Source organism: Pipistrellus kuhlii, unplaced genomic scaffold (genome assembly GCF_014108245.1).
Source record: "Pipistrellus kuhlii isolate mPipKuh1 unplaced genomic scaffold, mPipKuh1.p scaffold_m20_p_3, whole genome shotgun sequence".
NCBI classification, from domain to species: domain Eukaryota; kingdom Metazoa; phylum Chordata; class Mammalia; order Chiroptera; family Vespertilionidae; genus Pipistrellus; species Pipistrellus kuhlii.
In genome coordinates, this window is record NW_023425529.1 from 1,196,503 (window position 1) to 1,210,922 (window position 14,420).

Here is a 14,420-nt window from a genome sequence, read left to right on the forward strand (position 1 = left end):
AGAATATCTTTTTTACATTAAGATAGAGTCGGATTTCTTAAACATAACAAAAAAAGTACAAACATTTTTTACAGCATTTCTAAATTTGACTGATGTGGTAAGCCTCAGTGACCCTTGCCTTTATATAATCCCCTCCCCTGCGAGTGTGGGTGTAATTGTGAGCATGCTGAATTATCACTCCTATGATTATGTTACATTATATGCCAAAAAGGAGTATCTGGACAGGCTTAATTTAACCACTCAAACCATTAAAAGCTGTTTTCTCGGCTAGTGGAAGAAGAGGAAGGCAGAGGGGCTGTGTGAGGATCTGATGCACTCTTAGTCGCTTAGAGATGGAGTGCTAAGAGGTGCAAGTAGCTTCTAGAAGACCAGAGGGACTGGACTCTTGGTTGCCGGCCAGCAAGGAAATGGGGACTTCAGTTCTACAATCACAAGGAACACTAAATTCTGTCAACAACCAAATCATCTTGGAAGTGGATTCTTCTCCAGAGTCTCCAGATGGGAGTCCATCTAAGTTAAAGAACACCTTGGTTTTGACCTGTGAGACCTGAAGCAGAGAACCCAGCCAGCCTGCCTAGACCTCTGACCTCAGAACTGTAACATGAGAAATAGGTATTGTTTTAAGCCAAGTTGTAATAATTTTTGACAGCTTTAAAAAAGTAAAAAATATACTAAATTTAAGAAATATCTCTTCATAAAAATACCATAAAAAAAGAGAAAAATACAGAAACTAGGAGAAATATTTTCAATACAAATAACTAACAAAGTTTTAGTACCCAGACTATGTACAGAATTCCTACAAATAAGAAAAGGATAGTCGGACTGAAAAATAGGAAGGAGACATGGAAAGCATCCTTTAAAAAAAAGAGAAAACATGTAAAGCCAAGAAACATTTTTTTTAAATGTTCAACCTTGTTGTTATATAGTAGCAACAAATAATTACAAGTGAAAATATCAAATTCACCATAACTGTAAAAAACATCTAATGCCATTTGTGAGGAGTTTCCTTATGTTCCTTGAGCTATCGATATATTTACAATCTTTTTTTTTTTTTTTGCATACTTTCTTCCTTTCTCTCCTCCTTCTTGCTTCTCCCTCCATTCCTTCTCCTCTTCTCTTTCCTCTTATCTGCTGTAACATGTTGGGTTTATGCCAGGCCATTCCTTTGTATCTTGCTTGTGCTGTGGCAGCTCTGACGAGGCACTGTTTTGAGGGCAGGAGAGAGGAATGGGTAAGGGCTCAGGTCCTGGGCCATACTGCCTGGATTTGAATCCCGATTCAGATTCTGTGACTTGTTTGACTTTGGACATGTTACTTAAACCTTTGTGCTGCAGTTTTATTTTATGAAAAATGGAGACAATACAGTTCCTATTTTAGAGTGGTTGTAAGACCTAAAAGGGCTAACACAGGTGCAGTACAATAAGCTTTGGCAGTTATTAGCTCAGATCCACTTAGTGATTTCTTAACTCTTCTTACCATCTCTGAGACTGGTTTGTTTTCTCCACCAACTTGTAGTTCGTAGGCCGTTACTTTACCCACTCTCCTGCCACAAGAAAAATGGGAGCCCGCATTAGGCCCTTTGCAGTCTTGTTTAGAATACCCGGAGTCTGCTCTATCTTCTGAGTCTTGTACAAGATCTTGTTCATTCTGTCTAGTTGGGAAATGTACCCTGTTCCCATGGGCTAGGGCCGTGGTCAGCAAACTGCGGCTCGCAAGCACATGCGGCTCTTTGGCCCCTTGAGTGTGGCTCTTCCACAAAATACCACTGCTTGGGTGAGTCTATTTTGAAGAAGTGGCGTTAGAAGAAGTTTAAGGTTAAAAATTTTGACTCTCAAGAGAAATTTCAATCGTTGTACTGTTGATATTTGGCTCTGTTGACTAATGAGTTTGCTGACCACTGGACTAGGGAGATGTCTCTGCAAGAAGAAAGCTTCAACTAATCTACCAACTCAGTGTGAAACCGTGGATTCACTTCCATTTAAACGTCAGCACCTTATTGACTCACTGCCACACCCATCTTTTTCATTAGCCATTTCCACTCTTCTCAGTCAGAAGAAGGGGAGAAGTATTGTTCACCCGGTCTCCCTTTTTCTAGACATTCGTATATTGATGAGAAATCTTAGAATCTTGTCAGCTCGTCACTGTCATCTTCGCGGAAGAAGGGTTGTCTTAGATCCTGTTTCTTTTCATGGCACCAGTTATCTTCATTTTTTCTTTTAAAAGTTACGTTTGTTGTATCTGTTTCTGTGTTAGATTGCCGTTGTACATTTTTTATTAGTTTTATCTTAAAAAGACACATTTCATTAAGTATTGGGTGATGGACATTCTGTGCTGCCGTTTCAATCTGTTATCTTAACCCAGGAGCCAGCCAGTGACTATTTAAACTTGCTTTTGTAGTGACTGCTTATTTCTCCTGGCCCAGAGCTGAGCATTTAACAGTTGGTGGGGTTTCCCGTTCCCCATTATTCTTAAGTAAGGACTACAGGCAGTGTCTCAAATTTCATATGCTATTGTTAGCAAAACACAGAAATAAAATTGCTTTAATCCCATTTTAAGATCTCCTGCAACAAAAGTTTGTCCTTTTCACTTTTCTTATTTACCTATTTCAAAATCAAAAATCTGCTTAAACATCTCTGCTTTTTTATCCTTTATCCCTTCTGTTTTCCTTTTCCTTTTTTGTTTTTCCAAATTTCTCACTAATGTCAAAATTCACCTTTCAGAAAAGATGTACAGTAGTCACAGTCTGTGTCCTGTCCCTCTGTAGCATTTCTCAGAAGTCATGTGACTGTCCTGGCTGCTGTGGGGCCCCCAGGCCCCTGCTTCAAGACCAAGGCACTCATTTCTCCTGGGAGGGTTGGTGGCGCATGGCTCTCAGCAGAGTCCTGCTCTGGGCATTCCCAACAGCTTTGCCCAAGGTCACACCCACTTCCTGAGGGAACCTGCCTCCAAAGACCTACAGCTGTGGCCAACCCCCTTGCTTCAAAGCAGGACAACTGTGAGGAGCCATTCCAGCCTCAAAACCCCTATGAGGAGAGTGACTAGTTCCTCTGTGGCAACTGCTGAGTTCTCCCTGGCCCATCCTGCCTCCCCCACTCCACAAAGACTGTTTCCACTCTGGTCCAGTCTGGAATCCAATTGACTCTTTTACCTATTTCCTATGTCTTTATCCTGCTAACATGGGACTGCTGCTGCTTTACCACTCAACTCTCTAATCTTCCTCTTCCTTCATAAAATTTATTAAGATACCCAATCATAGAATCACCCCTATTTCCTGATAGCATCTAGTTCAGAGAAAAGTCTTACTTCCTTAACTCCCCCCCCCAAGTCACCTAACATGAAGCCAGGTCTTCATAAGTCCTTTCTAACACCTTCTTATTGAGACACCCACATTTCCCCATGCTGCTATTTCTCTCTCTCTGTAATGAGTCATAAACCCAACTTGTTCAACGACAGGTGTCCCTGGCGGTCTTTAGCTGGAGGGTATTGACACAGTAATGGGTTTTGAAATTGAGTGGCCTGGTTTATCATCTTGGCTCCACCACTTACCAGCTGTATGGCCGACAGGTATATAAACCTCTATGCCTCAGTTTCCTCATTTGTAAAGTGAAGATAATTACAGCAAACTGTTATGATTATTCTATATAATAAAAACCTAATATGCGAGGGAGGAGGAGGCAGTGAAGTTGGAGACAGTGAGGTTGATGTAAAATAAATTTTTTGTAGATTTGACAGATTTTGATAATAAATTGGACTTGTGTCACATTGGGAAAGAAAATATTACAAATGCCTCCAGGAAGAATTTGTGAAACATTTACAGAAATATATATCCATTCACTAAGGAAATCTCAATAAATTCTCCTAAGCACAAAAAAACAAAACCTAATATGCTAAGTGTCCAGTTGTCCGGTTGGCCATTCAACCAATCAAAAAATGTAATCTGTATATATAAAAGGCTAAGTGACCGGCTGGCAGGTATGATGTGCACTGACCACCAGGGGGCAGATGCTCAATGAAGGAGCTGCTGAGCAACAGCAACTTTGTAGAGTGCCCTCTTGCACTCTGGAAACCCTCAGGGGATGTCGGACTGCTGGTTTCAGCCTGATCCGACAGGCCAGGCTGAAGGATCCCACCTGCTGGAGGAACTCCTCTCACTCCATTGAGCCCCAGTGCTGTCCCAGGTGCTGCCAGCTGGGGAGGGACTGTGGGAAGTTGGCTCCAGGGTGTGCCCGGCCCCACCAGCCAACCCCACCAGCCAACTTCTAATTAATTTCCTTTCAATGTGCACAAATCCATAGCCTGAATGCATGATATGCTAAGGCTGCTCAACCACTAGCTATGATGTGCACTGACCACCAGGGGGCAGATGCTCTGTTGGTAGGTTAGCTTGCTGCTGCGGTTCAGCCAGTCGGGACAGAGTGAGACAGGCCGGACACGTACTGGAGCCCTCCTGCAGTCCCTCCCTGCCTGGCCAACCTCCTGCAAACCTTCTTGGACCCAATTGTGTACCGGAGGGGTCCCTCAGCCTGGTCTGTCCCTCTGGGCTGAGGGACCCTACCCACAAGTGACAAATTTTGTGCATCAGGCCTCTAGTTAACATATAAAGAGCTTAGCACAGTGCATGGCCCATAATAAGTTATTAATATTTGCTACTATTTTTTTTTTTAAAGATTGTTTTCAAGAGCATTCTCCAGCAAATCTCCCTCACACCAACCTGAGCCATGGGGTCTGTTTCTTGAAGAATCCAACCTAACACAATGGCTTTTATTCAAGATTCAAATTATAGGATTATCATAATATGTGTACCTAAGTGAAGAAAAAGAATTATAAAGCAAATGGGGCAAAATATTAACAGTAGGTGAATCTCAGGACGAGGAGTATATGGGAGTTCCTTATACTATTCTTACAATTTTTCTGCAAGTTTAAATTATTATAAAATGACATTTTCAGAAATTAGGACAAATATCAATTACTTAAAGATACTAAAGCATAAGACAGCAAAATTGTTAAGGTTCCAAACTCATTCTATAAAGGTTAAATATGAATTTAATCACTATGAGACTTTTATATCTTATCAGTTCTTCATTAGCCCACTGACTATTTTCTTTCTTTTTTTTTTTATTGTTGACACTATTACAGATGTCTCCTGTTCCCCCCACCCCCTCTTTGCCCACCTCCACCCTGTCCCTGCCCCTCCCCCGAACCCCTGGCTCTCACTACACTATTGTCTTTGTCCGTGGGCTGTGCATATATGTCCTCCCTGACTGTTCTCTATGATGGATTTGTTTGTTATTTAAAATTAAAAATGTTTTTATTCTTAAAAATTAATTTTGTTAAGTATAATAAATGACTAATTTACTTAAATTATACCTGAAAGGACTCTGTCAGTACATAGCAACAATATTTATTATATGCTAAAGAATAAATGGAACAATTTGGGAATTTGTTCAATTTATGGAACATTTCATTACCAAGATGTGCTGTTGCATGGTTAATGTCTGATAGCTTGACTGTCAGTTTGATATCTCATCTAAGAAGCATCACAGGGCCTACCAATTCTGCTTTGTGGTATTATCTGATGGTATAGGCTCAACGAGATCTACAGCTTCTCTCTAGATAGTTTCTACAAAGTACCTACGGCCTTGGTATCTAAGCACACATCTTCGATGACTCACTAGCATCATTTCCTGTAGCATCTTCACTTTTTGCTTTGAGGTTTCTCATTCATCTACTGGTCCTCCTTGGCATGTGAGTTCACAATGTCAGTTGATAAATAGCTTATGATACCAAAGGGACTTTATTTTACAAGGAACTAAATGTGTGTTATCCCTTCCCATTTGCTTGTGAAATCCAGAAATGATCTTATTTCATTAAACACACCTCGCTTTCAGTGTTATGCTGTTTGATTCTAAAAAATTTCTAAATGAGTTTCCATAGACTCACTCTTTTATAACTGTCTTCCTTCTTGCCCCTGTAAGATTAGTTAATATATGTATGTAACATTTTAGCTACTCTAGGCTAAAATGTATCTCCTAATATGCAAGATATTTGTTCTTTCACAATTCTTAACTATTCTTCAGTGTCCTCACACTTTAACATTGACTTCCTAAAAATTTTTAAATCTACTATGATGTCTGAAATCTAGGTCATTATCATTTCAAGGATGATTTTGTTGCTGAATCCTCTAAGAGTGATGATATAGTTTCTGATTAAATCACATGAAAATACATAGATGATCTAAGCCTCAAACCTATTATTTGCCAGCACTAATTCTAAAATCTCCAATCCCAAAATAAACTCCAATCACAAAATCTCCAATCCCAAAATAAACTCATTTTAATTATTCATTTTCATGTGAATTTATAAGAAAATGCAAAGCTAGAAATGCAAATGGAAAGTTCTTATTTCTTTATTTTTTTAAAAAAAATATACATTTTATTGATTTTGTACTGAGAGAAAGGGAGAGAGATAGAGAGCTAGAAACGTCGATGAGACAGAAACATCGACCAGCTGCCTCTTGCACACACCCCACCCGGGATGTGTCCGCAACCAAGGTACATGCCCTTGACCGGAATCGAACTCAGGACTCTTCAGTCCGCAGACCGATGCTCTACCACTGAGCCAAACCGGCTTCGGCTTTATTTCTTTCTTTAGTATCTTTGATATACACCAAGCATGTCAAACTCGTGGCTGGCGGGCCACAAGTTTGATGTGCTTGGAATACACCATACTTGCTTCTTTTGCTCATGTGAGCCCACTGCTTGGAATAATTTCCCTGTCCACATTTATCAGAAACCTAGCCATCCTTTAAAACTTACTCAAATTTTACTTCCTATTTAAGGCCCTTTCTTATTACTCTGTTATATATTTTGGGGTTTTTTTCCTCCTCAGCATGTCTAGTTCTAAAGTTAGTTAATTTAAAGAAGTTTGGCATATAATTATTCTCCTTTAATTGTTTCCATAAGTCTGTACGTTAAACTTATCTTTCTAGTCAGGCTTCAACTTTTTGAAGGCAAGGACAATCCATTGTTTTATATCATTGCTTTTCAAGCTATTTTTTCTTGCATAATCCCTAAAATTATTTTGAAAAATTACATGCCTCTTTACACAGTTTTAAGTTGAAGTGTTAAATATTATCATAAGTATAAATAAGCAGAAAGGATGTCATTAAAAATATTGAAGATAAAAGGAAACAAAACAAAAACTATCACATGAGACTTTTAAATGTAACTAAAGAAATCTAAATGCTATTGTGATACTTATAGTCATTCATTTGAAAAAAATACATAAAGTCCTCTTTAACTGTTGGAAATTTTACATTATTCCCTTTTCTACTTGAAGTCATATTTTTATTCTTCCATATCCTTCCCAGAATTTTATCCTAAATAGAAAGTATTTTTATCCTTGAAAGGAAAATCAAGCATAAAATCTTACCTAATAATAGACAAACATGTAAATTGACCTACTTCTGCTATGCCACCAGCCAATCAGGAGTGATATACAAATCAACCCAGCAAAGATGGCTGTTAATTTGCATATGCAGGCACCAAGTGACTGGGGTGGAATGCTTGTGTTGTCTCCATGGCGATGACACAGGTGTTCTGCCCCACCTCCGGTCTCTCAGGGCCTCTGGGTAGGTGGGAAGGCAAGGCTGGAGTGGAAAGAGGTGGCTCCAGGGCCTGAGTGGAAAGGGGCTGGGCCGGAGTGGAAAGGCAGTGCTGGCGGCCAGGGACAGGACAGCCCATTCTAGCACGGATCTTCATGCATTGGGCTTCTAGTACTTAATCCTAGCTAATAAAAGGACAATATGCAAATTAACCATCACTCCATCATAAAGATGGCAGCACCTATAGCCACAAGATGGTGGTGTCCAGTCCTCTGAGCCTTGCCAGAGCCCCCTAGTCTTGGAGGTTGGGAGCGGCCGCTGTGAGCAGGCAGCATGAGCAGCCTGGCTGAATGCTTGCTTCATCACCGCGGCAACGAGGCAAGCATTCCACACCTGGCTGCAGATGGGCCTCTGAGCAGGGGTGTGGAGCGGCCAGGCCCTGCAGAGAGCTACTGGTGCATGGATTCGTGTGCAGGACTACTACTTTTTATATAGTAATCAAATATGGGTATAAATTGAAATTATTTTTAAATTTTTTCTGATAAGGGGCTTTAACTGGTGAAATATTTCTAGATTGCTTTATCATTCCAATTATTTTTAGTACATAATCAGGCAAAATCAAAACCACATAAATGTATTATAAATACTTACCATGGCCAGTGTGGCTCCGTTGGTTGAGTGTTGTCCCATGCACAGAGAGGTTGCCAGTTCAAATCCTGGTCAGGGCACCTGCCTGGTTTGTGGGTTTGATCTCCAGTAGGGGGCAGCCTATCGATATTTCTCTCTCCCCCTCTAAAATCAATAAAAACATTTAAAATTAAAAAACACATAAAGGATACAATTTTATTGGAAATTCATGTTTTTGTGAGATATATGGAACTTTTCATTTATGTATGAACATTACCTATTGCTAGATTTAATAGCATGAATTCCATTTCTGTTTTACATTTCTATATATGTAAATGCTGAGAAGACTTGTTCACACAAAATTGTTCTTAGGAATAGGAGGTATTTTACTATGTAATGTCATTTTATGAATACCTTCCAAATAATATGCCAAAAATTATATATTGGTTTATTATGAAAACGTTTTTCATCTCTTGTCAACTCTTAACTTGAATAGGTCTTTCTTCATGTTGTTGAAAGCAAAAGATTAGAAATATCCTACTTAGAAAAAGACTAAACAGTTTAAACAGTCAGTAGGAATAATTTACTTTTTCAGTTTCTAAGAATAAAAAAAATCTTTACTAACATTTATCAAATGACTATTAATTGTACGTGTTACACTGAACACAATATACTCAGAATGCATGGGAAGTAGGGAAACACTCTATCAATATATCTGTCAATATAAGAATTTTTTGAGAAAATGATTTTATGTGTCATATGCTTTAAATATATTTTAACCAACTATTCAGAAGTATGGGTTTGGTTCATTCAATTTTTGGAAATTACTTACCATAATTGGCAAAACCAGACTTTACTGTCAAAACAACCAACCAAATCATATATTTTAAAATAAAATATACTACTTTTTTATTCAAATAAACATGCAAACACACATCACTCTGGTGGTATTCACGCTCCTGGGCACTCTTCCTAAGGTAGAAAGCCAAGGCATGAAGCCTTATTGATGCATTGATGAAATAAGGGCCAGGTTGATGTGTTGATGAAATGAGGGCCCCTGCCTCCCAGGCTTTCTGCTTTCTTCCCATGGGACTCTTTCTCAGGAATGATTCACTCTTTGACAATAGCTGAGAGGTGTAAATCACAACCATATTAAATGAAATTTGTCAGCTGTCCTGCTTCTCCATACTGTAACATATCTGATTCCCAAACATCCCAGAATGGACCAAAATTCCCTGTTGCCTGTGCTATACTTTGACAGGAAAGACTCTGAGGCTCTACTTTGGATTTTTCATGCCTTGATTAAAGGAGGTGACCCCATCTCCATCTTTTTTGCTGCTGTTTGGTGCCTTAAAGGTTCTTACGTTTGCACTTAAGGGAAGATGTACCATAATAAGATTAGGCTAAGATTATGTCTGTCTTTATTAAGTGGCATAAAATGATTGTGAAAGGGAAAGGGGAGAGAACTAGCCTGATGCTTCCACACAGTTGCATTCTCAGAATGATCAGTGTTTGGAAAGAATATACACAGAAGTTGTGCACCTGGGTATTCATGCCCATAGAATGGTGTAGGCCCACCTGGACCTTGGGAAGTATTCAAGTATCCACAGTGATGTGCGTACACCAGTTTGAAAATAGCTTTCTTGTACTTTTTAATGTACCCAGTAGTATGCTGATAGAGAGTTGGTACTAATACTTGATTTACATATTAGTTAACATAGGGAGGAAGTGATAGTAAGACTGCAAATATGTTCAGTTTAGTACAAATATATAAGCAGAAATATCTTTATTTTCATTGGCATATTTTTTTATGTTTAAATTTTAAAATTCTTTGTTTAAAAGTTCTTATCAAATAATCTATACATTTTTTATAGTTTTGCTTAGAACATATGAAGTTCACACAGCAGTAATAAACTTCTTTTAAATATTACTTAGAACCTGGCTTGTGTGGCTCAGTGGTTGAGCATTGGCCTATGAACCAGGAGGTTGCAGTTTGATTCCTAATCAGGGTATTTGCCCCTGTTCAGGTTTGGGCTCAAACCCTAGTGTGGGGCATGCAGGAGGCAGCCAATCAATGATTCTCTCTCATCATTGATGTTTCTATCTCTCCCTCCCTCCCCCTTCCTCTATGAAATCAATAAAAATATGTTTTAAAAAGTATTACTTAGAATAATTATAATTATTCCTATTTTGCTAAAATTTCATTTGAATAATTTTCACATTTTCAAACTCTATATAATATTATACTTTATATTAAAAAGATGTTTCACATAATCTATAAAATAAAAATTGTTGATGAGGGAAGGGCTAGAATCGAAGTTGTATTTTTGAAATCTGTCTCAATTCATTATTATAAAGGGCTATATTAAAGTGATTACTATTCCTAAGTAACCATTGGTAGATCATATATATATTTTGTAGGCAAAATGGATCTTCAGAAGTGATTGCTTTAAAAATCACGAGGTAATGCAAAAAAAATTACAATTTTCTGCCAAAGTAAAATCCCTTGATGTCATTGACAGAGAATACGTCCAAGGCTGGATGGAAACAAGAGCAGTGGCAGGACAGCCAGCTGCCTGGGGATGCTGTGTTGTCCCAGGAGACACTACCACTCAAGTTCAATGCGTGGAAATCCTCAGAGGTAAGTTGCTGTGGTAGTTTCCTGTTGCTGCTCTAAAAAACTGCCTCAAGCTTAGTGCCTTCAGTCAACACAAACGCATTCTCTTACAGTTGTGCAGCCTGGAAGGCTAGCATGCTCTCTGAGCTAAAGTCAAGTTGTCCGGCCGAAACCGGTGTGGCTCAGTGGATAGAGAGTCAGCCTGCGGACTGAAAGGTCCCAGGTTCGATTCTGGTCAAGGGCATGTACCTTGGTTGCGGGTACATCCTCAGTAGGGGGTGTGCAAGAGGCAGCTGATCGATGATTCTCTCTCATTGATGTTTCTAACTCTATCCCTCTCACTGCCTCTCTGTAAAAAATCAATAAAAAATATATTATTAAAAAAAAGATTACCTTATAAAAAATAAAATAAAATAAAATAAAATAAAATAAAAATAAAGTCAAGGTGCTGCAGAGTTGTGTTCCTTTCTGCAGGCTCCAGGGGGAGGGGGTTTTCTTGCCTTTTTCAGCATGTGTTCTAAGAGAAGCTGCTTGTCTTTAAACTTTGTTTTTGTTACACAGAGTTTTGAATAAGAATAAGTTTAACTGATCAGCTTCCCTTTATAGCTTGTGCATCTAAAAATCTTTTTTATCCTACTATAATAAAGATCTTGTACTTTTTTTTCTAAATGTTGAAATCCTTATGCCCTCTAGAATTTTACTGTGTCGTGTGAGATAGGATCTTATGTTATTTGAATCTCTGTGGAAAAACAGTATTTAATTCTTTGAACAGTTTATCATTCTCTACTCAGTCTTAAAAAACATTTTGTTATAAAATGATTATATTATAGAAAGTTGCAGAAATAGTATGGAGTTCCATGTATCCTTCCCCCACCTACTCTAGTATCGACATCTTCCATAGCTGAAGCACAATCTCAAAACTAGGAAACGAACATTGGCGTGTTACAGCTAAGTGGACTACAATTTTCAATTCAGTGTTCAGTTTTTTAACCCCCATTTGGGTGTGTATGTGTGTGCATTTTATGTAATTTTATTCTAAGTATAGATTTGTATAACCAGCACCAAAATGAAGATACAGACTGTTCTATCCCCACAAAAGAAGTTCCTCATGCCCTTATGCTACAATCTCGCCCCCCCACAACCTCCCCCTGGCAAGCACTGATCTTTTCTCCATCTATAGTTTTGTTATTTCTAGAATGCTATGTAAATGTAACCTTTTGAGATAGATTTTTTTTCACTCATCATAATGCTCTTGAGATCCATTCAGGTTGTCGCATGTTTCAATAATTCATTCCTTTTTATTGTTTATTTTTGAAAGCACCCCATTTTATAGATATATCAGAGTTTATTCAATTGTTCATCCAATGAGAGGCATTTGGGTGCTTCCAGTTAGACGCTATTGATGAATAAAGCTGCAGTGAACATTTATGGATAGTTTTTGTATGTAAAGTTTTCAAATCTCTGGGATAAATATCCAAGGGTCTGATTGCTGGTTTTGTAAGAAACTGTCAAACTGTTTTCCAGAGGGGCTGTTTTCTTTTTTTCTTCTAAAGTTCCTCAGTCTGACCTTCAGTTTATTAATTTGTTCTCAGCTATATCCATTCTACTATTTATCCCATCTGTGTTCTCTATTTCAGTATTTTATTTTTACATTTTATATTTAATATTTCTATTTAATTTATGTGTGTTTTTTTCAATCCTCACTCAATGATATGCTTTTTATAGATTTTTAAAGAAAGAGGAAGGGGGGGAGAGAAACATAGATTGGCCCCCTTGCACCACTATGCGCCCCAACCAGGGATCAAACCTGAAAATAGGATATGTGCCCTGACCAGGAATCAAACTCGCCACCTTTTGTTGTACAGGACAATGCTCCAACCAACAGAGCCACACCGGCCAGAGCCAGTGGCTCAAGTGTTTAATCTTTCTTCTTTCTGAGAGTTCTTACAGTCCTTTCCTGCCTGACAGTTTTTCATTTGCTTCCTTCTGACACTTAGGGTCACAGATCCACTCTCAGGACTTCCACTGGCAGCTTGGGGCTCCTTCCTTGTGCTCATATCAGAGATGTTCCAGATCTGGTTCTGACCAGTGGGTGGTGAGGATCAGTTGTTGGTGAAGCTCAGTTTGTGTGCTCTCACCTACCTGAGTATAATACTGTAAGAGGCTGTCTATCCAGGTGGTGATTAATGCCTGGTTATTTCAGCTTCTTCATTGAGTGGGAGATCCCAGTGCCCGGGCATAATTTCCAGCAGTGAGCCCATACTCAGCACTCCTGTCTTACATGGACACTTTAAATCTGTACTTCTCCCCTCAGAGTGGAGCTCCTGCTTTTCTCTGCCCTTTTCTGGATCCAAAGCCCTAAAGGTCCACAGCTTCCACCTCCTTAGCATTTATGTGTTTCTGTGAAGCTCTCATCCATGAAGATGTTCATCTTGTGTTTGACCATCACTGTGTCCTTAATTTTCACATTTGCATTTTCCCTTTCATTGCTGTGTGTTTGGGGGAGGAAGGTATCCCCAAAGCATGAACCAAACGTATAGAACCATCTGGATTGGAAATCTGTTCCACTCAAGACTATATGAAATTATCGTATTCACTCACTCGTTTTTCTGTTTGGTATGTGTTTCTCCTACCAGAAGGAAAGCTTCTTGAGACTAAAGACCTTTTTAAGTTTTATTCACTACTGAATCGTTAGTTGCCACATTTTTTTAAATGAAATCAATGAATGGTAGACTTTCAATAGTACCGTCCTTCTCTTCCTTTCCTGTGAAAGAGGCTTGTTTGGTCTCCTGCTCTGAGTGCTTTGTTTAGTATTCGCTGCCACAGCTCCTGCCAGGGAGATTGGAATTATTTCTTGACCTTCTGTTTCCAACTCCTTTCCCCAACCCAATTAGGCACTGGATTTATGGCAGCTCTGAGAAGTACATAACATTAAAATTTCACTATTCCTTAATTGCATAATAGCCCATAGATTGAAAATGTCTAGATTATCTTAAAAGATATGACATTAAATCAAAATGATTTTTAAATTCGAGATCAATTTATCTGTTGCTGCTGGCTTTTAAGGGAGAAAATCGACTGGAATAATCTTACATGCATCGGAGCCAAACAGAGATCTAAAGTGCTACGTAGCCTTTTTTTGTATCGGTCATTAACTTCTCATTATTATTTGTTTTTCTTACTTTAGAGGGAGGTACAGTAATTGATTTACATCATTCCACATGTTATATCAATGAGTAAAAATACGGTTTCTTTTCCTCAAAGGAAGTTTAAAGCTGGAGCTGTATTTCCCTTTTTCAAAACATTACTACTGACAAGCAACTCCTAATGTCTGTCAGGAACATTTGATGCCACCCTATATTGCCCTCTTCGGAAACCTGCTCTTGAAGCAGAAGACAAGAGCTATCGTGCTAAACAGTAAACCCCATTGTTGTTGCCAAATGTACTGCGTCTACATTAAAACCCTCATGTTCTTAGTAGAGAATGAGGAAGAAATGATATTGTTGGTTGCTTAGGCACAATGAGGAGTGCTTAAAAATACCTTTTAAAAACTTTAAATAGAAACCTCTTTAA

The 14,420-nt window shown here is 38.7% G+C and overlaps 1 protein-coding gene across 1 annotated transcript in view; it reads left to right on the top strand.

Moving 5' to 3' along the window:
- The window catches only part of ENTHD1 (ENTH domain containing 1), a 71,520-nt gene that overhangs the window by 17,566 nt on the left and 39,534 nt on the right, over positions 1-14,420 (top strand). The window contains exon 3 of the mRNA XM_036457824.2: positions 10,753-10,871. Coding sequence (XP_036313717.1) covers positions 10,753-10,871 — 119 coding nt within the window. The remainder of the gene's footprint in view (positions 1-10,752; positions 10,872-14,420) is intronic.